This window comes from Filicampus tigris, chromosome 7 (assembly GCF_054856515.1).
Source record: "Filicampus tigris isolate MCC_2025a chromosome 7, RoL_Ftig_1.0, whole genome shotgun sequence".
NCBI classification, from domain to species: domain Eukaryota; kingdom Metazoa; phylum Chordata; class Actinopteri; order Syngnathiformes; family Syngnathidae; genus Filicampus; species Filicampus tigris.
Window position 1 is genome coordinate 7631623 of NC_141223.1, and position 24830 is coordinate 7656452.

The following is a 24830-nucleotide window of genomic DNA, read 5'->3' on the forward strand; positions in this document are numbered from 1 at the left end:
TTTTTATTTTATAATGACTAATTTGATCAATTTTGTTTGGTCCAGAAGGAACTTACATAGTGTTTCAAAGAAATGTATTTGTCTTTGTATTTTTTTACGTTTGAACATTTTCTTGTTTTGTACCAAAACATGAATGATCGTTTGAATAATCGTGATTTCCGTTATTACCAAAATAAGCGTGATTAATATTTTTGTCATAATCGAGCAGCCCTACCCCTGATATAAAGACTGTAAACTGGTGTTTAATGTGCAAATGGGCGATGGGCTATGGGCCGCGCTAACGCTCTTCAACAGTAGGTGGCGATAAAACAACCGGAATTTAGATTTCTGACTTCCTGATGAAGTGGTAGAGGAAGAGTGTCCATAAGGGAAGTGCAGCAGGTTGGCCTAGCATTTAACCGATCGGCGCTGTGTTATGCTTACCGGGGGATTTTTATATATTTAAAAATAGATTCTCTGGAGAACCACGCCATCGATTTTTAACACAATGGCCACCGGTAAGAGGCTCATTTTATGTTTTGATGAAATGCGGGTTGATTTATTCCGTGTGCAATTCATCTAACTCGCTTGCTCACCGCGAGGCCTAAAGTGGGGCCCGTCTACTTGTTGGATTTGTCAATATGTATCGCTGAACAGCATCGGCTTAAGTTGTAGGTTTCTTCACTTTTAGTTTGCTTCTTCGATTCGTACGTTAGGTTTCGTCTGCGATTTTCCAACCTGCGTATTCCCACCAGATACCAAGTTGGCCTGGCAATGTCGTCCCTCGCTAGCTATTTGGCCCGAGGCGCTCGATGGTCTGCATGAATGTCTCTTTGTTTATAACTCAGCCGTTGCCTCCCGTTTAAAGTCAACGCACTTGAATGCGAATATGCATTATCGCACAAATGTGTAACGCGCCATATCAACGGGCATATTCTGCGAACCACCATCGGTTCGAATTCTTAGTTCGTTACAATTTGTTCGTTTTCCGTTTGAAAACGTCTGCGTCAAACCAAGGATTAGACGTAGCCAAGTTTGACCGCCATTTTCACCGGAACAGCGTGAGGAAGGCGTGCTCAGCCGCTGCTTGACCTGAAACGCCGGATTCCTTTTACAGTCAATAACTACTCATTTTCCCCCTCAAAACATTCCGCTCTTCCAGATTCCGGTTATGGACAACATGGTGGCTCACAGAGGCAAGTTTCCATTGATGCATTCATTTATTCCCTTCATGTTTCAAATCTTTAAGGATACTAAATTGTCTCATAATTGTCTTCCAGTTATGGCTCTTATGGTGGCCAGCAGGGTGGACAGGTAATCTGCATTCATCCCTTGATTATTCGGTATTAGATGTATCCCCAATTGTGTACCTAATGTCCTTGCTCTTATGTTACAGAGTTATACTGGTCAAGGCCAAGGAAATGGTGCAAGTTCTTACGGGGGCCAAAGCTATGGTGGTTATGGTGGTCAACAAGCTGGAACACAAGGTGTTGTATAATGATTAGTGTGAAAACTGGATTGAGTGGTTGAAGAAGAAATGATGATAAAGACATTTTTGTAATCTTTTTTTTGGACAGAGGGATATGGCCAGTCTCAGGGAGGCTATGGGCAGCAACAGTCCTATGATAATTTTGGACAGGAGTCATCTGGGTGAGCCTTTTAATTACACAAAAGTTGAACAAGATAGTCTTTGATTGTTTTCCTGTTTGGTATGCCTCTATACATTAGGTGAAACGATAGAAACTCTGTTAACCGACTCATTTGTGTCATGTTACAGCGAGAAGTCATATGGACAACAGGCGTCATATGGTGGTCAAGGGCAAACTGGAGAAAGCTTTGGCCAGGGACAAGGTGGTGGAGCCAGTGGCAGTTATGGAAGATGGAGTGAAGGTAACGAAATCAATGTATATGTATGTTGTCATGTTAACGAAGAACAGCAGATCTTACTTGTCTTTCTGCCAATGTGATAGGCGAAAGTGGTGGACAGGGTGGCAGGTATGGCCGTGACCAAGGAGACCGGCCAGAAGGTGGAGGTGGCGGTTACAGAGGCCGTGGTCGTGGCGGCTATGACCGTGGCGGCTATGACCGAGGCGGCTACGACCGTGGCGGTTATGACCGCAGTGGTGGCTATGACCGTGGTGGCTATGACCGTGGTGGAAGAGGCGGACATCCTGGAATGGGGTAAGTTGCACAGTGCCACTACCCCTAAGGTATTTGAATGTATTGTGACATGGCACACAACTTCATCCATCAAACTTCAAATCAAGGACGTGCATTATATAAGGCCCAAAACCTGAATTCCTAGAGGTTCTGTTAATGTAGTCTTAACTTGTATACAGGGGGTCCTCGGTTAATGACTCTGTTCTCTTCCTATGTTGAGGTAAACTCAGTTTGTACGCAAGTTTGAACGTGACATAATCTGTCAATGACCTATGTTAACGCTGTATTAAAATCAAAATTACAAGTAGTAATTTTTTTGAAAAATACTTTAGGTCAATATATATAAGACAATCAAATGAAAAATGCCATTCATAACCTTGAAAAGTCCTTTGTGTGAAAAACACTTCTAGCCTACAAATATAAGGCAGTCGAATGGAAACTCGGTAAGTATGGCGGAAAATGTGTATGCCTTCTTGTGCCATGTGATAACCTAAAAATGTTGCGTCAGGACAGTCGTAACTCCGAGACCCTCTGTATTCAATACTCCTCTAACGGTTAAATGGTCACTTCACACTCAAAACTGCTGACTTATTCATAACTGCATTTTAGGAAATGTTAATCCAGTTGGGGGTGTTATGGGGATGTTTGAAAGAATTGTCAACAGTACAGCTTCATATAGGAGTTTTATCAACATGGAATAAGCCATAATGCCTGTCATGAAAGACAATCTGTGGAACATGTTTCATATTTTATCAAGCAAATGTTCTTGAGGATAAGTCAGGAACTTCAGCTGATGGTAAATGGGCATATGCACTGTGTGCTTTATTTGAATATAAGATGCACACTTAATTCTCTCTTCTTAGAGAAGCATGGATTTTTTTTCCTCTTTTTTTTTTTTTTTTTTTTTTTTTTTAACGATGTTTTTGCCAGTCTCATCTCTGTGAAGCCCCAACCAGTTTTTGACTCTGCACAAGGTTCCTAGTGGACGTCAACAGTTTCAAGTTCTATTTTTGTCCAGATGGTTAAATGTGCCCAAACTAGAGAAAATGCGTCCGATCAGCAGTAAACTGTCAGCAATTGGGGATGTGAGAAATGACTATTTATCATTTGTGACCCGGCATAGCAAAATGACTCACAGTGACCCATATTTCAGAAATGAGGTATTTAAAAAAAAAAAAAAATCAAAACTTTCCAATTATAGTTCAACCATTGCACTACGCTGCTAATAAAAAAATATATATCTATATGTATGTATATATATGTATGTATGTATATATGTGTGTGTGTATATAAATGTGTAAATACAACCCCCACCCTTCTCAGCTTTGTGCGGATGGCTAAGCTAGCTGAGTCCAAGTCGTCAGCAAATTCCGTTTATGCGGATGGCAAGAAAACAAAAAAGCCAAGGTTGCCGGTGTTTTGTGCTGCATACGGTTGTGTACAACTCCATGCAATTCTTAAAAGGGAACTGGGAGTAACCTTTCACAGGTAAACACATTTTGGGGCTCTTTTAGGATGCTTTATATTGATAGCACATGCTTCGGCGTTGACAAAACTTCAACCTCATGAAAATGGGAATATCGCCCATGTCGATGGCGGGTTACCGGGTTGATGCAGCTTGCTGGCAAATACTTGAATGAGCGGCAATAGCTCAATCAGAGGCCAGTATTTTGGAATCATGAAGTTTAGCTTAGAGTTGTTGCTATGCTAGAGTTCATGAAGATCGTTTATGGAAATCCTGCTGATTCCCGGCCTCCTTTTAGTTCATAATGATGTAGAGTTATTAAAACGAGTATGAAATTAGCAAAAAGTTAATCGTCGGCTTTATACTGATTCCCAAATGTTGGAGATGGCTGTTATCTCATTGAGTACTTTTTACAAAATGCGATTTTTGAACATGTTGATTTCATAAAAATAAGAATCAGTGAAACGGGTAAGAGTTGGACATACTGAACCTTTAGCTGGTATCTTGGAATGCTTCTGTGAGAGTTCCGACTCATTTTGTTATGCCGGGTCACAGTTTTAAGATTTTAATTTTTGTTGCTATTTTTATTTTTTACGTGATTTGTGTGTCAGCAAACACTGTCACATGAATACATGACACGAGGATGCAGGTGTGAGATTTGCGCAAATAATCGCGTGGCCAAGGAGGAGCGTTAACATGCCAATAACTAAGCCTTTCAAGGTTCCATCAAATCTAGAGAGGAAGTGTGAGTGAAACACTTTGGTCTGTCCGTGTTCTGAGGATCATGTAGCTTTTGAACAAGGAACTCTTGGCTGAAACGCTGCGGTTAGACCTGGAGCGACGTCGTCAGCTGCTTCGCATTCAACAGGTTTCATTCAACTATTGTATGTTTGACAATGGCCAACATGTGTGTTCTGTTAACATGGATCTACATTTTATACTACAGGTGTTGACAGTGATTGAACTATAACAAGGACCTCAGTTAAAGGATGTCAAAACCGCACTCAGTGGAAGATTGCGTATCAAGCCCTTCTCACCAATTTGGCCCTTCTTGTTAAAACACAAATTTGCCTGACTTTGCTATTTCAACACCATCTCTTTTCATTTTCTTTTTTTTTTTTTTTTTACATTTTTATTTTGGATGGAAAACGGCAACAAGTATCAAATTGGTTAAACTCTTGTGACCAAGCGACGTGTGGTAACTGTCTTCACACGTCTGCTTGAGTCCAAACTACCTGGTCTCCTGTACACTGATAATTGTCAAAGACTAACGATCACTCCTCGTGTGAGACGTTCCACATAGTCACACACCCTGGCAGGAGTGCAAACTGGTGGGATGTAGGGGAGCTTTGAGCTCTCGGTTGGGACAAAGGAAAAGCCATCAATTCTCCAATTTTCCCTCTGCAGAGGTGGTGACCGTGGTGGCTTCAAAAATTTCGGTGGTAAGTGACGAGCATCAGAACTGTCGGTGGGGGAGGAAAAAAAAAACTTGTTAGCACAAAAGGAAAACTGGGGATAAAACAACTCTGAATGCCACCAATTTCATGCCAAGACCGCAAAGGGATTCAACTTATTGTTATTTGGATTTCTCTTTAGTCTACAGATACGGTAACAGACATGGGGCCTGAGATGTAAAATAATGGGTAATGGTTGCATGAAGACAACGCTGTATTATTAACAATGGCAGGTGTTCCCGGGATGAAGAGGTAAACTTTCTAGAAAAGTTGGTGGTTTAAAGAAAAACGGGAGAGAGAAAAAAAAAACCTGAATGAGTCTGTTTCTCATCTAAAGGTGACTGTGAGCCTATCTATGGTATGAAAACCCCAAACACAGAGCTGTAAACATGGACTTGCTTAAATTTCTATATTGTTATATTCTGCTAGGATGTGAATTGATGTAAAATGAGATCAGCGATGTGAAAGATCCCTTGCTCATGTGCCCTTCGTCCTCTTACCTGTTTTGCAGGCTCTCGAGACTACGGCTCAAGGGATGACTCGGGTAAATATGATCATATTGACTGCACTCACCATTAGCCAAAGCTCAAAAAGACCCGACAGTTTGCTTTGAACAAAATGAGAATAGTTAACTTAAAGATGCTTATCTTGGCTCGTTTGAAGGTGACTGATGAATTGGTTTGCATTGTTCTCCGCAGCTGGGGATCAGGACAACTCTGACAACAACACCATTTTTGTCCAAGGCCTGGGAGAAGAGGCCACGGTTCAGGAAGTGGGCGACTTTTTCAAGCAAATTGGCATTATTAAGGTACTGAGTCGGTCGTTTACACTGGCGAACCTTCTTTTGCCGTCTCGCCACCCCAAATGTATCCCACTGCTGCGTGAGTCGTGTCAAAACGGCTTGTTGTTGCTCGAAGCACTCTGGCAAACGGAAGTAGAAATTCTGACCGTTGACACTTTCAGGTGAACAAGAAGACTGGTCAGCCAATGATCAACCTCTACTCTGACAAGGCCACCGGCCGGCCAAAGGGCGAAGCTACAGTGTCCTTTGATGACCCGCCTTCTGCCAAAGCTGCCATTGACTGGTTTGATGGTAGGGCACCTCACACTCTGGACCAATTTGCTAATACAGTAATCCCCCGCCACTTTGCGGTTCGAGTTTCGCAGCCTCAGTGCATCGCAGGTTTTCAAAGTTTTCATCAAAAAATAAAAATGGAAAAATAACAGCCATATCGGCAGCCATATTGCAGAAAGATGAGTTGACTCGGAGGCTTGGTATATACCCGCGGGCACTCATAAAAGGCGCGTCAGCGGCCTCTCGCTAGTCTCGTCCACGCTAACAAACGAACAGCACTTTTGAACAAAGTTCTGTTCGGAAACTCATAACGTTATTCAAATGTGCCGTTCAGAGAGCCAGTGTTCGGAAGTTGTGAGGAGAGCGCACGCAGCCACCCGGCAAGGACGACAAAACATCGACATATACAATGTTAAAGTGTTTGGTAGTTTTGTTTTCTTAAAATAACTTACCTTAACTAGAATCCCACATTGCATTTTATCCAAAGGGCCTTGTTGATGTTATTGTGGATAAAATGCACCACGACATTCTAATTAAGGCAAGCCAATTTTAGGATATAAATTAAAACTTTTAACGTAGTTATTAGCTAACATTCCGTCGTAATCGTCGGAGCCGGGGTTTTAGCTCATGTTCATCTCAGACTGCAGCGTGCTATTTATTCTTCAGTTTGTATTTTCTTTTTAAGTTAAATTTATTATGTAACAAATATTTATAAGCGTAGGAATCATGTCGGGTGGTTTGCAAAGGCGGATTAGAGGCGTAAATCCCCCCCTAAAATAAAACTTCAATCTCACTAGGTTTACACCTATTCTGGTCCCCATTAACTGCGATAAACGGGGGATTACTGTATTCCCATCATTCAGTGTTTTCTAACTGCTGCCGTTTGTCATCTCAGGCAAAGAATTCAATGGCAAACCCATCAAAGTGTCATTTGCCACCCGCAGAGCTGAGTTCACACAGCGGGGAGGAGGACGAGGGGGTGGAAGAGGAGGTCGGTAGAGGTAGTTCACAAACATTTCACACATTCACCCTCAGTGTTAATATTGCCCTTTTATTGGCTCAGGATACAGAGGACGCGGTGGTGGCGGTCCCAACTTTGACATGAAGGGAGGAGACTGGCCTTGCCCTAATAGGTTTGTCTGCAACGGACAGCAACTGTGCGCATCTGATGCCCATCTCTGATTTGACTCATAACCTCCTGTCTTCCGCGTTGCCTTCAGCTCCTGCGGCAACATGAATTTTGCACGGCGACAAGAGTGCAATAAGTGCGGCGCCCCCAAACCTGGAGATGCAGGAGGATATGGAGGTGCCAGATTCCTTTCTCCTCCCCGCAATCGCCATCAGCTCTCGGTTGCGAGCATGCGCGCGTGCAAAGTTGAAACCAATCACTTGTGTTGCAGATCGCGGAGGCAGAGGCGGTTATGGTGGCGACAGAGGCGGTGGATTCCGCGGCCGTGGAGGATTCCGTGGTGGAGACCGGGGTGGCTATGGTGGTGACCGTGGTGGATATGGAGGGGGGTACAAAATGGGAGGAAGGTTGGTGTTTTTATTATTTCTTTGGCTATCAGAATGTCATCTCCTCTGATTAAAACCTTTTTGGGGGGGACCTAATGTTTAACAGTAGTCATAATCTTACTATAACAAAATGAAAGTGAATGAGTATTAGTAAGAGATCTGTGTAGGTTCTCTTTCCTGTGCCAGCAGAGGGCATCACTCACTTCATTAAGCCTAGTGAAAGTCTCAACTTCCCCCCCAAGTTGAAGTTTGATGTGAAAAGTAGCAATTTTTACATTATCATCGTCTGCTGTAGTGTGGAAGGTGAAAGTTGTGTACAAACTTCACAGCATGACGGTTGTTAGCTGTAAGAAAAGACAGCAGTGGTCTGTATGAAAAAGATGAGGGTGTATTTGGATTAGTGATTGTTCAGACTTATTTTGTCAACTTTTTTTATTTATTTATTTTTTAAAACATGAATCTATAATCTGTTTTTCAGAGGTGACCGGAGGGATGACAGAAGAGAGCGGCCATATTAAAGTGTAGAACACATGGACATCACTCCAGCCACAGAGTCAATAGACAGCTTTGTGAAAGCTGGATAAAACAGACATTTTGACATGTGCCCATTTTTCATAGACTGCAGCGAGTCATGAATATTATTCAATCTATATGTGAGGCAGTTTGTACTATGACAAGGACTCACTGGCTGTGGCGTGTGCTCAAACGGATTTGTTTTATTTCTTTGTACATCTTTTAATTTTCTGTCCTAGGTGCAGATGTGTGGTAGACTTTGTACCATTGTTTTGTATGAACGGAATAAAATGTTTTTCTTTTTCTTCCCCCAACAAATATTAAACTGTGATCTTTCTGTGTTCTGTACTAATTGCTTCCAAGTACTCGGAAGAAAATGGAAAACTTAGAAAAGAAACCGATTTTGAAAACAATATTGTGTATTTTGTTGGCCAAAACAAATATTAAGATAATTTGGGATCAAGAAAGTGCAATTACGTGGCAATTGTTCAAATAAAATGGTCGGCTAAGCTCAGCTGTGTAACGGGAGCAGCCGTGCGCAAGTTCTCTGCACCTTCGCGTGCAGGACTGCGGGCTTCAACGAAAGGGGGCGGACCTGTCAAGACCGTCTCCCGCCTACCTCGGCGCCTGCTCAAGGCACTTCTCACTGGGATGGAGACGCTGGACATGAGACGGTTGTCTCCCTAGTTGCACTAGAACAACCACTGTTGTCATGAAAGGTCCGCTTGTTGTCCAGTAATGCGCCGTGTGTTAACACGGTGGCCGCTCCACGATGAACCGGTACCGGGCTTCTAGCAACGTGAAGCCCGCTTGGATCTTGGCTGCGACCTGTTTGATTAGCGTGCGCACTGCCTGCGGATCTCCGCTTCTTGACCCAGAGGTACCCGCTAACTGTTGACATAACTTCTGCGCTGCCTCGTTGACCGTATTTTTGAGAAAAACAGTTAAAAGTCAAAGAGCTATGGTTAAAGTTGGGAGTCTGTAATCGTTTCTGAAAGGCTGACATTTGTATGTAATCGTTTCTGAAAGGCTGACATTTGTATGACGTTAGTTTGTATTTTGAACCACTCAATTTACAATGTTGGAGCTCTCCTGGGGTCTTAATTACCTAACCGTATTCAACACAGGAAACGCACATGCTCTTGTTGCCTTGTTTATGCCCGTAGTTAAGGAACAAAAAAAACCAAGTCTTTCAGTATTTATAAATTACTCTCGGACTTAATTCCCCTTACTGGATGGTGTGTCTGCATCTATCTGCTCTCTGCTCGTCCTTTTTCCTCCGTATGTAAAGTATGATGCAAACACATTGTCCATCACAACTCAAAAAGACCCACTATAGTGAAGCATTTTATGGTGGCAGCATCATGCTTAGGCTATTTTTTTCGTTTTCGTTTTACTGCTGGGACCTTAAGTCCAGCTGGAGCCAAGCATTAGGTGTTTGCACAAAATTTTGAGACTTGTGTTAAAAAGCAAAAAAAAAAAAAAGGCAGGGAATAGTTCAGAAACATCTGAAATGTATTTAGCGTTAATCAGAGGCATTAGGTGGCAGGTGTGTTCTGACCCCTTTCACAAGAGTTAAAATGTAAATGTCTTAAATCCAAACACAGCCGGTTATAGGTGGGTGTGCACACTTACGCAACCACATTGCCTCAGTTATTTTATTTACTTAACCCTCTCAAAAATATAAAACTCAGTTGAGTTGACCAAGTTGTAGCTCACAATGGCGAAAGTTTTTTTAAAAATAAATTATTTCTCATTTTATATCACAGAAACCTGGCATTTCAACAGGGGTGTGTCTGTGGAGCTTTATATTTTCTCTGTCGTGATTTTATACTGCTGCATGTATTGCCTTTACTTCTCCCCTCCATTAAACAATACCCTGTGGCATAATTCTTTGCGCGTAGACAGACAAAAGGACATTTATATGGCACATTCCTTTCTGCCCCCCATTCCATTTTAATTTTCCTTCCACCTTCTAAACACCTGTAATCACAGAGCCTGTGCTAGTGTCTGAACAAGCACCGCGATTAACAAATCATAATGCCAAATGCAACGCACAACTGTCTGTCACCATGTAAGTTACTATTTACTGTACATTGTCTTTGCATGCTTCCATTCTTGATCGATTCAATACTCAAAAGGTTTGGGGGTATGCCATTGAGTACTGATGGGTGGTCTCACTGCCCTGGCCTCACGCCATAAAGCAGATGACCTTATCTTCAGGCATGATGTTTGACCCATATCGGGGGATTTATCGATTCTTGCTTTGTTTACTTGTGCGACAGTTTTCCAGAAATAGTGTTGTGTAATTGAAAGACAAACGTTTTAGAAGTTAGCCAAATAATTAGCGTTTGTTATTTTGATCACCATTATATCAATTGCAGGCATTTCTGGAAAAATATGGCTACCTTCACGAAGACAACTTCCTCCACAATGCGGCTGAGATGCAGTCAGCAATCCGGTAAGTTCCTTATCTCACAGCCGTACAATCATGATGTAATGTGACAGATTTATCTGCGGCGGTGAGAGCCAAGTGGTACCCTGTGTTAATTGGTGGGTGGAGGCTTGTCGTGGTAAAAGGCCCCCAAGGTCTTTAAAACCATACCCTCACTCTCCTCTAAACGGCAAACCTCTCCTGAACCTTCCCTGAACCATCCAGGAATTTGAGGAACCTCAAGCTCGCCTTCTGGCCGGCACGCTTGCTTGTACAGTAATGGAAAAAGATTGAACATTCTCACAGGTAGGCTTAGACTGAGGCCCAGTTTGTCAAAACTATGCAGCTGATGTTTGGATGGATGGACATTTTCTCATTAGTTTCACGGTTTATTAAACTTGAATCTCTGCATGCGCCCATTTTGTTAGTGAAATCATTAAAGCGGAAGTCAGCCCAAACATTTTTTTAAGAATATGTTCTATGCAGGCCCACTAGTTGAAACTCGGCATTCTGATTAATATTGTGTTTGTGGAATATTTGAGATAAGCAACAAAATTCACCTGTTTTTAGCCATCTCCGGGGGCAGCCATTTTGTCAGACCTGACGACTGAAAATGACATCACAGGTGCTCAGTGCTCAGCTAGCTACCAATCATAGTTCAGCTTCAGAAAACAGGTGATCCATGATTGGTCGTTAGCTGAGCCCTGAGACACTGATGTCATTTTCGGTCGACAGAAGTGACAAAATGGCCGCCCCCGGAGATGGCTAAAAACGGGTGCATTTTGCTCCTTAACTCATATTTCGTATTAATCATATTGCCTTGTTTCAACTAGTGGGCCAGCATAGAACATAATGTTGAAAAAAATATGTTGGGCTCTTCCACAAACGCAGTATTAATCACAATGCAATGTTTAGAGTACTGGGCCTGCATAGAACATATTCTTGTAAAGTTTTTATGGGGGGTTGACTTCCTCTCTAAATAAAGAAGTAAATTAAAACAAATCCTCAACACTCACATCCACCCAATTGGACGATTCAAACTCGTCAATCAACGTTCCACACACGTTTAAACATGTAAACTCCACTCTGGAAGGCGGAAGCTGAGATTCAAACCCTGATTCCCCGAACTGTCGAGTCTACTGTTCTATCCCCAATACATCTCAAAAATGTGTGTGAGGAATGCGGCATTATGCAAACATTTGCCCTCTTCTCTTCTTAGGGAGTTCCAGCGGTTGTCTCGCCTACCCGTGACAGGTGAATTAGACAGCGCCACCCTGAGGCAGATGGCCGAGCCGCGCTGTGGCGTGTCGGACAAGGGCAGCCAGCAGGTGTGGGCCCAGAGGGTAAACGTCATCTTCACGGCAAGGAGTTCCGCAGCTGGACCGCCGTGGCGCCGCAGGAAGCGCTCTGCAGTAAAAGGTTGCGTGTTTTGTTTATTTTCAAATGTACGCCATAGACGGGGGCCATCTTTGTCCTGGCGAGGAGGCTGTAATGTGTGGCGTGGGTGCTGTGTGCTGGAGCGCTCACTTAGTATTTAACAGGGCGGCTCCACCTTTGTGAACTAAAATCACTTAACAGAGCTGAGGTTTGTAATTTAACATGGTCCAGTGTCTCATGTTGCCTTTGTTAGTATGTCAGATTCTTTGTCTTGTTGTCAATGATTCTAAGCGTCTTTTCAGGGGTAAAATCCTGGAGATTATGGTCCCAAAAAAAAAAAAAAAATCATACTTACATTAGTGACACATGAAAAGGGGATCCACAAACCCATCACGTTTTCAAGCAGTTTTCCAGGGGTTCTCTGCTTGTTACAAAACTTTTATTTTCCTCCTGAATGCTTTTGTAAATTGTAGACAGGCCTTTAGGGTAATATCCTAATGTTCTGCTTCAAGCACAGCTGCAAAAGCATTTATGGCTGGAAAGGTCAGTGCAATTTAATGTGGCTAAACACTGCCGTGTTTAGTGGCAGTTAGGAACGGCCCTAAAATGCCAAATTTCTTGCAGACGCTGTGAAATAATGAAGTCCTCTGTTGCTAGTTTAGAGCACTTTAAACAACATTTGTGATGATTGCACTCCCCTGCTTTGATTGCACTCCCCAATATTAGAACTTCTTTCTTTCCTTACTCTACACAGGCGTTCATACAGTACATTAAAGCCAGGGTCAATGTTGTTGTTTTTTATCTCCACGAAGCTGATTTACACAATTTAATATGTAATATGGAGTTCCATTTGCCACTTTTATAAGCAACATGATATTGTATTAATGATAACATGATCTTATAACGACATTACACGTATGTATGAAATTGTATACACACTTTGTTTTCACAAACAAAGAATGGGGCTGTTTATTTACTCAACTGCAGAGAACCAATTAGAATATAATCATTAAAATAATACCAATTTGTACTATATAGGATGTCTTACTTGTATCGGATGTCTTACTCAATATTCAAGTATGATCTCGTCACCCTCTTAAAGCGGAAGTCAACCTAAACATATCTTTAGAAAGAATATGGTCTACGCAGGCCCAGTAGTTAAAACACAGCATTCTGATTAATATTGTGTTTGTGGAATATGAGTTAAGCCACAAAATCCACCCGTTTTTAGCTAGCTAAGGGGGGAGGAGGCCATTTTGCCACTTCTGTCGACTCGAAATGACATCACAAATGCTCAAAAAATATGTTTGGTTTGGTTTGACAGGGCTCAGATAACGACCAATCATAGCTCAGCTTCAGAAAACAGGTGAGCCGTGTGTCAGAAGTGACAAAATGGCCGCTCCCTGTGATGGCTAAAAACGGGTGGATTTAGCTGCTTAACTCATATTTCATATTAATCATGTTGCTTTGTTTCAACTAGTGGGCCTGCATAGAACATATTTTTGAAAAAAATATGTTTGGGTTTACTTACACTTTAAAAGAATGGCCTAAGTCATATTTTGACCAAATAAATAAATTAATTAAAATAGACAACTGAATTGAAATTATTAATCAGTATTTGCTGTAGCTTTTTTTTTTTTCATATTTTCTGACAAAAAAAAAAGGTTGGCCATGTTTTTTATTCAATATTAGAAAAAGTATTCTTATATTGTGATTTGCTGTAAAAATTGTGGTGATGAATTGTTCATAGTATTTTTTAAAAAAAAAAACAATCGAAACGTTTTCCAAATATACTTCAGTGTGTTACTTTCCGTGCAACTTCCTAATAATATCTCATGAAAATGGGTTGGAGTGTTCATGCCCTCGTTGTCTTTCCTGACATCCCCTCTGAGAGTGCCCTTGAGTGTGGTTGCCGTGGAGACCAGCGGTTTCTCTCCGCTCGTTCCTGCAGCCTTGTGATGGGCCAAGTCGCGCATTCCTCAGTGTCACATAAAGAGTTGGCTCATGTTCCGGGAATGCACTGACGGGCCGATGTGTGCCGCTGCCTCTTCATGTTGGTACCTGACATGTTCCATCTGGCAAACACATCCTCAACTCACTGAACTGTCTCTGTGGCCACACATGCCATGATGACTTGTGATGACTCACAGCCTGCACGCGTGGAAGAAACGCACTCTTCATGGTGCATGTGAGAGAATTTACCAGCGAGAGATTGAACGTCTGTCGAATGGGCCCTTGATATATTGATGTATTTTGCTTCAAGTGAGCAGGGGCGGAGCCACAACGTGGCTAATGGGCGGGCCCGGAAAAATCTGGGTGGGCCTGAATATTTCTGAGCAGAATCCTCTCATCACGACGCATCTTATATTCAAATAAAATGACAAATTGAATAATATGAAGTTCAGACATTCCTTGGACAACAACAATTACGCCATTTAATAAAATAAAATAAAAAAAAAAACAACGAAACACAAATTCAAAAATGTAATAATAAGTTACTAAAAATTTAAGATGATATATTTTTTTCGTGAATCTCACTGGGTGGGCAGTCTGCCAATCTGGGTGGGCCCGTGCACCGCCGATGTCGCCAGTATCGATACCTTGAAATAAGATCGGGTGACACACTGATACCCGGTAGCGTCGATACTAGCAATTGCGAATGGTATAACATTTAGTTTTACTAGTCAAACATGAGTTGCTCTTACAGCATCCCAATGACATTTTGGTCATATTTCTTTTTTGAAATACTGTACTACATTGCCTCTTAAATACGCCTACGAGCTGTGGCAAAATGCAAATTTGAGTCTGTCTTTTCACTTTCAATGGCAATGATTTCATTGCTGCTACCGCTTCTGAACAAGTAGCAAAACAAACCTTGACTTGTGCGCTGTGCCGTGCTGGACGTTCCCACTAATATTTACAGAGCTGACATTCCACCACCCACGTCCTAGATAAGTGCTACGAGAGTGAGAAGTGTATGTGTGTGTGAGACTATAGTTTTCACAGGTGCCATGACCTCAACACCTATAACCTTTGTCTTGTCTTTGTCACGCACATCTCCCAAGGGGAATTTCACACCATTTGACCTGAATGGATTGAAATGTTATTAAGTATAAATGTCTTAGCTCAGTTACAAAACCTATGTACATTTTTTTTTATAGAGTCTAAAGCCAAATAACAGTGAGTTTAATTTGGGGTTAACAGCCCATAAATGCAAATATTCTCAGTACAGCGTTTCTCCTTGTGTGCTTTTTCTCATCCACTTTCCACTAAGTTAAGTACGTTAAGTTCACACGTGTCAACTGTTGTCCTCAGCACCAGTTAGCATGTCAGCTTGTACACAAACGATAACTTCTGTTATCTGCTCATCGGAGTCACTTCCCCAAATGCCTGAGATAACAACACCGCCGCTACACTGGGCATCATTGCAATTGCTTCCATAAGGGAAGTGGAGGAATGTCGTGTGTATCTGACTTCCTGGCCTCTCAGCCGTCCGCAGGGACCTCCTACTATGGAGCAGTGGGACAGAAGGCGCCTGGACTCAAATCATACGTACTGTACTTTTCCCCCTTGCCCCCTTTTTCTTTCGCTTGGTTGCTTGCTATTTTTGTTCTTTAGGAAACCAATACGGTGTTGTTCCATATTTTGTCAGAAAGATGACCATCTCTTGTTTTTTTCTTTGTCATGCAGCACTCGTGTGACACCTTTTGAGAGTAAATATTTACTTCGTGTTTCTGTCACTTTTAAAATGAAATATTTTCTCATCTCCAACATCCAACTGAAATTAAGTATCCATATGGGGTGAGCTTTGAAAGCGGAAGTCAACCCAAACATATATTTTTTTCAAGAACGTGTTCCCAGCAGGCCCACGAGTTGAAACACGGCAATCTGATTAATATTGTGTTTGTGGAATATGAGATAAGCAACAAAATCCAGCAGCCATCTCTAGGGGCGGCCATTTTGTCACTGAAAATGACATCACAACTGCTCAGGGCTGAGGTAACGACCAATCACGGCTCATCTTCAGAAAACAGGTGAGCCGTGATTGGTCGTTACCTGAGCCCTGAGCATTTGTGATGTCATTTTCAGTCGACAGAATTGACAAAATGGCCTCCCTCTGAGATGGCTAAAAACGGGTGCATTTTGCTGCTTAATTTCCTATTTCATATTAATCATAATGCCCTTTTTCAGCTGTGGGCCTGCATAGAAAATATTCTTAAAAAAATATGTTTGGGTTGACTTCGGCTTTAAGTGTTTTCCTCAAAACATCTCGATAGGCTCACAGGACATGCACGATAGAAAAAGGATAGGTGACAGATACAAATGAAGTCGCTCAGGATGCTAGCATGCCACACTTCACCATTCCTTTTGAATGCGATCCTTTTACTCAAAAGGGCAAACCTGCATTAAATGTCAATGAGAATTTGTTGGCGCCTTTTGGTTGCCGTGTACTTGAAGTCTGCCAGTACTTGAATGAGGTCATTTTTAATATCAGCCTCCACCACCCTGTGTTTATCCATACTAGGTCCGACATTACGTCATGCAGCCATCCAGCTTGGCAAGCGCCAGAACCCGCTCTGATGCAGAGCCACATTCACATCAGCCTGGAGTTGAGATACTTCAAGTCATTTTTTTTTTTTTTAAAGGGTCAATCAGTTCCTTGCTTACCGTCTGCAAGATGTATGCTGGATGGCCCAAAAGTTTTGCCTGCGTATCTAAAGATTATTTCCTGTCATGTAGCCGCTGTGTCTGTGTGCTGTGGATGTGCACTGCATGCCTGGTTGCATTTGTGTGTTTGCTCTGGTTGCAGATTGCCACGTTGTGTATTCCTGTGTGTACACTCCAGGGTTACTTGTTTAAATGAAAGAGCATCTTGAATGCACTGCATTTCCTCCTCTGTATATCCACAATCAGTGTTTGGTATGTTTATGACCACGTGCACTTACGGTATGCGTGAGCTGTAAAAATCAAAGACAAGCCGGCAAGCAGTACTTGGCAATTTGTAAAGTAGTAGATGGAATTACGAGATGTGAATACAGTCTACCGTTGTACAAATGGAAAGAAGAGAATCATATTTAGCAGGGCTGTAGTCAAGTCCACCTTTATCATGTTCGAGGAACAAAGGTCTGAGTCCAAGTCAAGTCAAAAGTCCAGATGATATTAAGAGTAAACATTAAAGTCGAAGTAAACCCCCAAATTTACTTTACAATAATATGTCCCTCCACTAGACTAAACAGAATTCTGATTAATATTGCGTTTGTGGATTATGAGTTAAAACAGCAAAATCCACCTGTTTTAGCCATCTCAGGGGGAGGCCATTTTGTCACGTCTGTCGACTGATAATGACATCACAGTCGCTCAGGTAACGACCAATCACGGCTCACCTGTTTTCTGAAGCTGAGCCGTGATTGGTCGTTATCTGAGCTGTTGTGATGTCATTTTCAGTCGACAGAAGTGACAAAATGGCCGCCCCCTGAGATGGCTAAAACGGGTGGATTTTGCTGCTTAACTCATATTCCACAAACATAATATCACTCAGAATGCCGTGTTTAGACTAGTGGGGCAACATAATATTGTAAAGAAAATTTGGGGGTTCCATTTCCTCTTTAAGATAATTTACAATAACAGCAGAGAAACAAAGCTCCGGATAAAGTAATTTTCCAAACATAATTATTGTTTGATGTTATGGTTGAAGTAGATGGACTTTTGCGTTGATGTATATTCATGTCTAAAATACATCTTTAAAAGGAAAGTCAATCCAAACATAGTTTTTTCAAGAATATGTTCTATGCAGGCCCACTAGTTGAAACAAGGCAATATGATTAATACGAAATAGGAGTTAAGCAGCAAAATCTCCCCGTTTTTAGTCATCTCAGGGGGGGCGGCCATTTTGTCACTTGTGTCGACCGAAAATGACATCACACACCCTCAGGGCTCGGATAACGACCAATCACCACTCACCTGTTTTCTGTAGCTGAGCCGTCATTGGTCGTTATCTGAGCCCTGCGCAGTTGTGATGTCATTTTCAGTCGACAAAAGTGACAAAATGGCCACGCCCTGAGATGGATAAAACGGGTGGATTTTGCTGCTTATCTCATATTCCACAAACACAATAGTAATCAGAATGATGCTATGTTTCAACTAGTGGGCCTGCATAGAATATATTCTTATAAAAAAATATGGTTGATACAGTACTTGCATTTCTCATGTGTGTGTGTGTGTTTGTTCTGTGTAGCAGACAAGTGGTACAATCATCACCTGGCCTACCAGATAGTGAACTGGCCCAGCCACCTATCTCTGGGCTCAGTGCGACTGGCAGTGAGCGCCGCTTTCCAGCTGTGGAGCAACGTGTCAGGCCTGGTGTTCCAGGAGGCCCCCGAAGGGCCCGCGGACATCCGGCTGGCCTTTTATGAGGGCGACCACAACGATGGAGCCGGCAACGCCTTCGACGGGCCAGGTCTGGGACAAAGTCAATTTCCTTCTAATAATTGCTAAATATTGGAAGCTCCTCAGTGGATGTTATTTACTGTACCTCTGAATTTTGATTTTGTACCGAATCGTCAGTTTTACTTGTGTTCACATCAAATGTTATCTCACGGCACTTAACATTTGCCGCAAATATAGAACCAAAGTCAAATTGACCTCAGCATGAGCACGCACTAGTCCAGTGATTCCCAACCAGCATGCACATGAGAAAAGTATTACTCCTTATCCATTCTCATCGATTCTCACTAGGTGAGGGAATGAAATAATACCAATCCGTTTGTGTGCTTTAACGCTCTAATATTTGAATTTGCATACCCTCATAATCTGTAATTTATCCTTAGAAAAATAAAAAGGAGGTGACCTTCTTCTCAAAGTGTCAAGAGACCAAAAAGCTTACCGAAGCTTGCAAGACATCACAGTGCCTGAATAAAAGATCCCGTTTCACTCTTATTGGTCCAAAGAAAATGAACTATTTTATTTTTGAAGCCCAACGGATAGAACAACTTTAAAACGTGAGAACGAGAATAGTTAAAAGAGAGCTTCTAAATGTTACCTTTCCTGACAGGATGTCAGATTTCTTTCAATGCGCCAGTTTTTTTTCCACAGGTTACATTTCCCAGTATATGGTTCTTTGGCTACTAACTTTTTGAAAATCTATGCAGCGCTCCCTTTTGCATTCAACTTGATCCAGAGCTAATTCAGACAAAACAAAGAAATGCGCTTTAAAAAAAAAAAAAAAGGCAATATATAAACTGATTTTGCAAAACACCTTCTGCGCAATTATATTTTATATTTTACAATTTCATTAATTTACAATTGGCACCTGCCACCGCTAGAGAGAGTTGGAAAAGCTCTTCTTGCTCTTTGCGATGGCAATGAAAAAAATCAGCGTGCAATTTGGACAACGTAAAATGGAATAAGCTAAGGAAACGTGACCTCGTCGTGTTGTTTCTTTGCCTTTCAGGGGGAACCCTGGCTCACGCCTTCCTGCCCCGCCGAGGGGAGGCCCATTTTGACAAGGCCGAGAGGTGGACCCTCAACGGGCATAAGGGCCATAATCTGTTCATGGTGATGGCCCACGAGATCGGACACACTCTGGGTCTGGAGCACTCGCCGGTGCGTCACGCTCTCATGTCGCCGTACTACAGGAAGCTGGGCCGCAGTCTGGTCATGAGCTGGGACGACATCCTGGCCGTGCAGCAGCTGTACGGTGAGATGACGTTTCACACTTTGGGTGCGCCGTCAGTGTATGCGAAGATTACAACAACAAACACATCGTTTGTCTTTGTCCTTCGGCTCTCTGGAAAATGTTGCATGCGTTGTCTAGGTGGACAACGTTTGCCAGCCAGGGGAATTTCAATCCCATTTCACTTAACCAGGCCAAAACGGGTTATTTATTTCCTGCTTTGTTCATCTATACTGTGTGTGTGCCCTCCAAAAGTATTGGAACAGCAAGGTCAATTTTTTCTTGTGTACTAGGAGACATTTAGGTTTTAGATCAAAAGATGAATGTCAGACAAAAGTTCAGAATTGCAGCTTTCTAGATGTGTTAAACAACTCGGGACGGATCACCCTTTGCTTGAAGCCACCCGAACACTTTTCAAGTGAGCAAAAGTGAGCGTTGCCTATACACGCAGTGTAAATCCACTGCTTTGATATACCATGACATCATTGAGCCCCTGAGTAACTGTGATGTCATCTTCAGTCGACAGAAGTGACAAAATGGCTGCCCCCCCCCCGAGATGGCTAAAAATGGGTGGATTTTGCTACTTAACTCATATCAATCGTATTTTCCTTGTTTCAACTAGTGGGCCTGCTGGGAACATATTCTTGAAAAAAATATGTTTTTGAGTTGACTTCCCTATAAAGATAACTTGTGTTGTGAAATGGTCCTATATAAAAACATTGGATAGAATTCAGTAATTCGATTACAGTAGTTTTCTCTGACATAGGGGTGTCTATAAAGTCCCTTTACAATTCAACAAATTTAATAGTCAATAGTCATATAGTCAATAGTCATATTACACAATATGGACGTTTCCTTTGGCTCATTTAATGCAGTCGCATCGAGGAGCCACCAGTTCCCAAACGGTTAAAGTGGAGGGTAAAACAAGAGACAAGTGGACATCCTGATGTCTGCCTCCTAAAATGCTAGTGGTCATGCCACCTGACAGTTTGTGCGCAGTTAAAACCGCAATTTTATGACATGCTGCCTTTCAGCTATTGTGACGTGTGAACATGTTCACTCTTGTTTATTCCACTCACGCAACACACAAAACAACCTCCTGGTGAGGTGAAATTGTTGTTTTCTTCCCACTGTTATTTAAAACAAGCCATCTTGCATCTTTCCTCGAAGTGCCTAAACAGTTCATCCGGGCGTGTGTTGTTAAATTTGTGTTCAGGTGCAATCCAGTTGATACCTTTTGTTTTCCTCCCAAAACGCATCAAGTTGATTTTCCTTTAATAGTGAGTGCATGGTGTCACGTGTGCGCACTGTCGCTGCTTCCATGCTCATGTAAACTGACAAGGACGCGAAGCACAGCTGTGGACATGTTACAGCTGCTTCCAGCTATGTGTGTGTAAATGCGTGCGTGTGCGTATGAGTAGTAATGAGACACAGATGTGAGGCGATGAGAATATACGACGTGTGTGTGTGTGTGTGTGTGTTGCTGACCTCCCGATTGCACAGAGTAAAAAAAAGAAAAAACACGGAGGAGGTGTGCAGTACTGAGAATCGCTGTCCTTATAAGACAATGTTTTGTTGGCACTTTTTATTCATGCTTTGGTGAACAACATCAGTGAAAAATCACAACCGGCACTGAAAATTGGCACCAAAAAAAAAATGGAGGTGTGGTGGGTGACAAGCTATCAGCAGACCACAGATACGCAGTTGTCTTGCTAAAATGTATGTAAATTAGTTATTGGTCGTGAAAATGAAGTTTTATGGAGCACTTGAGATATTTTTTACGCCTCTAGATCAGGGGCGGAGCCAGAACGTGGCTAATGGGTGGGCCTGAATATTTCTCTCACTAAGCACAATGCTCCTATCCCGACACATCGTATAGTCAAATAAAATGACAAAGTTCAGATCTTCCTTAGACAACCATAATTATGCCATTGTTAACCCTTTCATGCATAGTGGTCACTACAGTGGACAGCTATTTAAAAGTTTCTTTCGCCTATATTAATTAATCTAAAATTTTAAAAATATTTTAAACCCTTTCATGCATTAATTATGATTTAATGTTATTATTTAAAATATAAATATACTTTTTATTAATTTTAATTCATATAGGCGAAAGCAACTTTTAAATAGCCGTCTACTGTAGTGACCACTTTGCATGAAAGGGTTAATATTCAATAAAATACAAAAACACAACAAAACAACTCATTCAAAAATAATTTCATAATTTACTAAAAATTTTAAAGTATATATATTTTTGCTTAATCTGACTGGGTGGGCATACTGTCAATCTGGGTGCACTAGAGGGTGCTCTTGGGTGAATTTGAAATGTACTGTATTACATTTTCACTCCATCTTCAAACCAAGAGTGCCATCTCGAGGAGTCAAAAATGATCAAGTGTTTCATGAAGCTTCATTTTGTCCATCACTAGTTGTTAGTATGTAAATGTTGGAAGAAAAACTAATCAATTGTGGGACACCTCTAACCTATTGAATGCGCTAATATGATGTCACATGTTTGTCCCTCCTGTAGTCAGCAGATTGTCAGCACCCGTGCCGATTTCCCCGCTTTTGATGCCTTTTTGTCCTTTTTTCACGCCACGTTTCAGGTAAGCCGGCAGGTGATCGGCTCGTGCGACTGCCGGGTGAGGCGCTGCACGCCGCGCTGCAGGAGTGGGAGTTCATGGACGTCCGCATGTCCGACGAGAGCAGCGGTCTGCCTCCCTACTGCCAGTCTGGTGTGTTTGATGCCATCACTGTGGGTGAGTCATGACCGGCAATGAGACGCCATTGTCATTTGTCCGTTTGCCGCATGATTTTAATGGGAAAACTCATAAAGTACATTGACTTAAGTTATATGGTCTTATTGTAATTCTTATCAGTGTAATACATTTGAACTATTTCAGTGACCAATCCCAATTCCAGTGAATTGTGGTGTGAAATGTAAATAAAAGCAGAATAAAATGATATGCAAATACTAAATCTTTATTCAATTGAATACCCGACAAAGGAAAGATATGTAATATTCAAACTGATGAATGTTGCTGTTCTTGTTTTGTTTGCACATTTTCTCTCATTTTGACTTTGATGTCTGTAATATGTGCCAAAAATCGGGGACAGAAGCAACAAAAGACTGGGAAATTTGAGGAATGCTCAAAACATTTGAACATTAACAATCTTGTCTTTGTTGTACATTCAACTTGGTTGAAAAGGATTGGCAAGTTATTGCATTCTGTTTTGATTCATGTTTTACTCAAAGCTCCAACTTGGAATTTTTTTTTTTTTTTTGTAATGTGCGCCCTCTGCTGGGAACACTATTTAGTGACAATTTTTTAAATCACACAGGCCTAAAAAAATGCTAATTACAGTGGTTTTGTTATGTCGTCAGCCTCTTCAAATCTCCTGAGGATGCTAGCCACCTCTGCTAAAATTGACTACATCCTTAGTTAAACAGATTGTTCAATTCTATGCCTGAAATGATATTATCGATACATATAAGATAATCAGAATGTGGTTTAGCTTATTGTGTTTTCTGAAAAAAAAAAAGACTTTGGCCATTATTTTAAAGTGGAAGTCAACCCAAACATATTTTTTGAGCATTTGTGATGTCATTTTCAGTCGACAGAAGTGACAAAATGGCCGCCCCCGGAGAGGTCTAAAAACGGGTGGATTAACTCTTATTCCACAAACGCAATATTTTTCAGAATGCCTTGTTTCAACTAGTGGGCCTGAACAGAACATATTCTTGAAAAAATGTTTGGGTTGACTTCCACTTTAAAGAGAGTGACGATATGACAAGACAAGAAGATACACTAGTTACCACTGTACTTACTGTTTTCTACTTTGCTTTTTTATATTCAAGGCTTAAAGTGTTTTTCATTAAAAAATGTTTACTGTGATTCTGATTCTACTACAGCGTTAGTGACACAAAAAAATGAGAGGCCGTCATGGACATAATTCAGCATTAGCTCACGCTCACAACTGAAACGCTCACACACTACTGAAACACACACTACTTTCGTAGTATATTGTCAAAGAAATGAGCATAAGTACGTTTTGTGAGTTTATTTTTCTGTTCAGGGTCACTGGAGGCAGCTGCCATTCCCAGTTTTTTTTCTTAAGTGTTGCTATTGTGTTGAATCCAGAGCCGAACGGGACAGTGCTGGTGTTCCGAGGCAGCCTGTACTGGAGTGTGTCGGCTGAGGGGCGCGTGAGCGGCCCGCTGCCTCTCCGTCAGCGTTGGGTTGACCTCCCGGCGGCCATCGAGGCGGCTGCCTTCTCGCCTCTGGACGCTAAGTGGTACTTCTTTAAAGGTACGCTTTCTCTTTTTTTTTTTTTAAATGATGCAGGTGAGATGTTACTGTGGCTGTTAGGCGTGCTTGGATGCAGTGCGTGTTATCTTTCCGTCAGGGAATCGTATGTGGCGCTACACGGGCCAAGTACTTGACACAGGCTTCCCCCGGCAAAGTACTGATGTGGGCCTACCTCGCCACCCGGACTGCGCCTTCTTCTACGCCCCGCTGGGTCACATGGTACTGCTTAAGGGCTCCCGCTACTTTGTCCTCAACCTGCAAACCTTGAGCCGAGAGGCCTACTACCCCCGTAAGATTAAAGACTGGACTGGTGTGCCGCAGGGTACCAATGGGGCGCTGAGCCGTCCGGACGGGCGCCTTTACCTTTTCAGGGAGCGCCACTTCTGGAGGTTTGACCCAGTAAAAGTGCGAGTCACCAGAGTGGGCCAGTGGGCCAAAGAGCTCAGTTGGATTGGTTGTCGTGAAGCTCTTCGGAGCAATGACATTCTTTGACCAGCAGAGGGAGCGCTAATCGGTGCTTCTTTTTATTTTCTGGGACATCTGGAGGTTGTGAAGCACAAAAAGGCATGCTCACCTACTACCATTCTTACCGCTTGTCCAATTGATTGTTTTATATTTATGGCCTAAAAGTATTTTTTTTTCATACACGTTTAATGCAATTATGACTTTACTGCTGCGATAGCATAGGTTAGTGAAATACTCTATTTACGTGTGGCACTCTGTCGTACACTGAGGATCCCGTGTACATGAAAAGACTTCAGGAAGAAAACAACCTTAGTTTACATTTCTTCAAAATGACACACAATACTTAAATAGAGAAATTAATTACTTTATAAAGATGCACAATTGTTGCCATGTGTGGACTGTACTTAAGTG

General features: G+C 42.0%; 2 protein-coding genes across 4 annotated transcripts; both read left to right on the top strand.

Annotated features, from left to right (window-relative positions):
• Positions 1-347: 347 nt before the first annotated feature.
• Positions 348-8498, top strand: taf15 (TAF15 RNA polymerase II, TATA box binding protein (TBP)-associated factor). 2 transcript variants are annotated; one of them, XM_086035007.1, is made up of 16 exons: positions 348-497; positions 1142-1175; positions 1260-1293; positions 1376-1466; positions 1557-1629; positions 1757-1869; positions 1950-2160; positions 5012-5046; positions 5570-5602; positions 5757-5866; positions 6022-6151; positions 7029-7124; positions 7197-7266; positions 7354-7439; positions 7534-7669; positions 8127-8498. In XM_086035007.1, the coding sequence occupies exons 1-16, from the start codon at positions 488-490 to the stop codon at positions 8164-8166; spliced, it is 1302 nt and encodes a 433-aa protein (XP_085891133.1). In that variant the 5' UTR covers positions 348-487; the 3' UTR covers positions 8167-8498. The 2 variants fall into 2 exon arrangements, with proteins under 2 accessions (XP_085891133.1, XP_085891134.1); XM_086035008.1 differs by lacking the exon at positions 5012-5046.
• Positions 8499-8815: 317 nt separating this feature from the next.
• Positions 8816-24804, top strand: mmp28 (matrix metallopeptidase 28). 2 transcript variants are annotated; one of them, XM_086035004.1, is made up of 8 exons: positions 8816-9041; positions 10546-10622; positions 11815-12014; positions 18208-18429; positions 19423-19668; positions 22251-22403; positions 23787-23954; positions 24052-24804. In XM_086035004.1, exons 1-8 carry the CDS (start codon positions 8934-8936, stop codon positions 24444-24446), a joined length of 1569 nt encoding a protein of 522 aa, XP_085891130.1. In that variant the 5' UTR covers positions 8816-8933; the 3' UTR covers positions 24447-24804. The 2 variants fall into 2 exon arrangements, with proteins under 2 accessions (XP_085891130.1, XP_085891131.1); XM_086035005.1 differs by having other exon boundaries at positions 18211-18429.
• Positions 24805-24830: the final 26 nt, after the last annotated feature.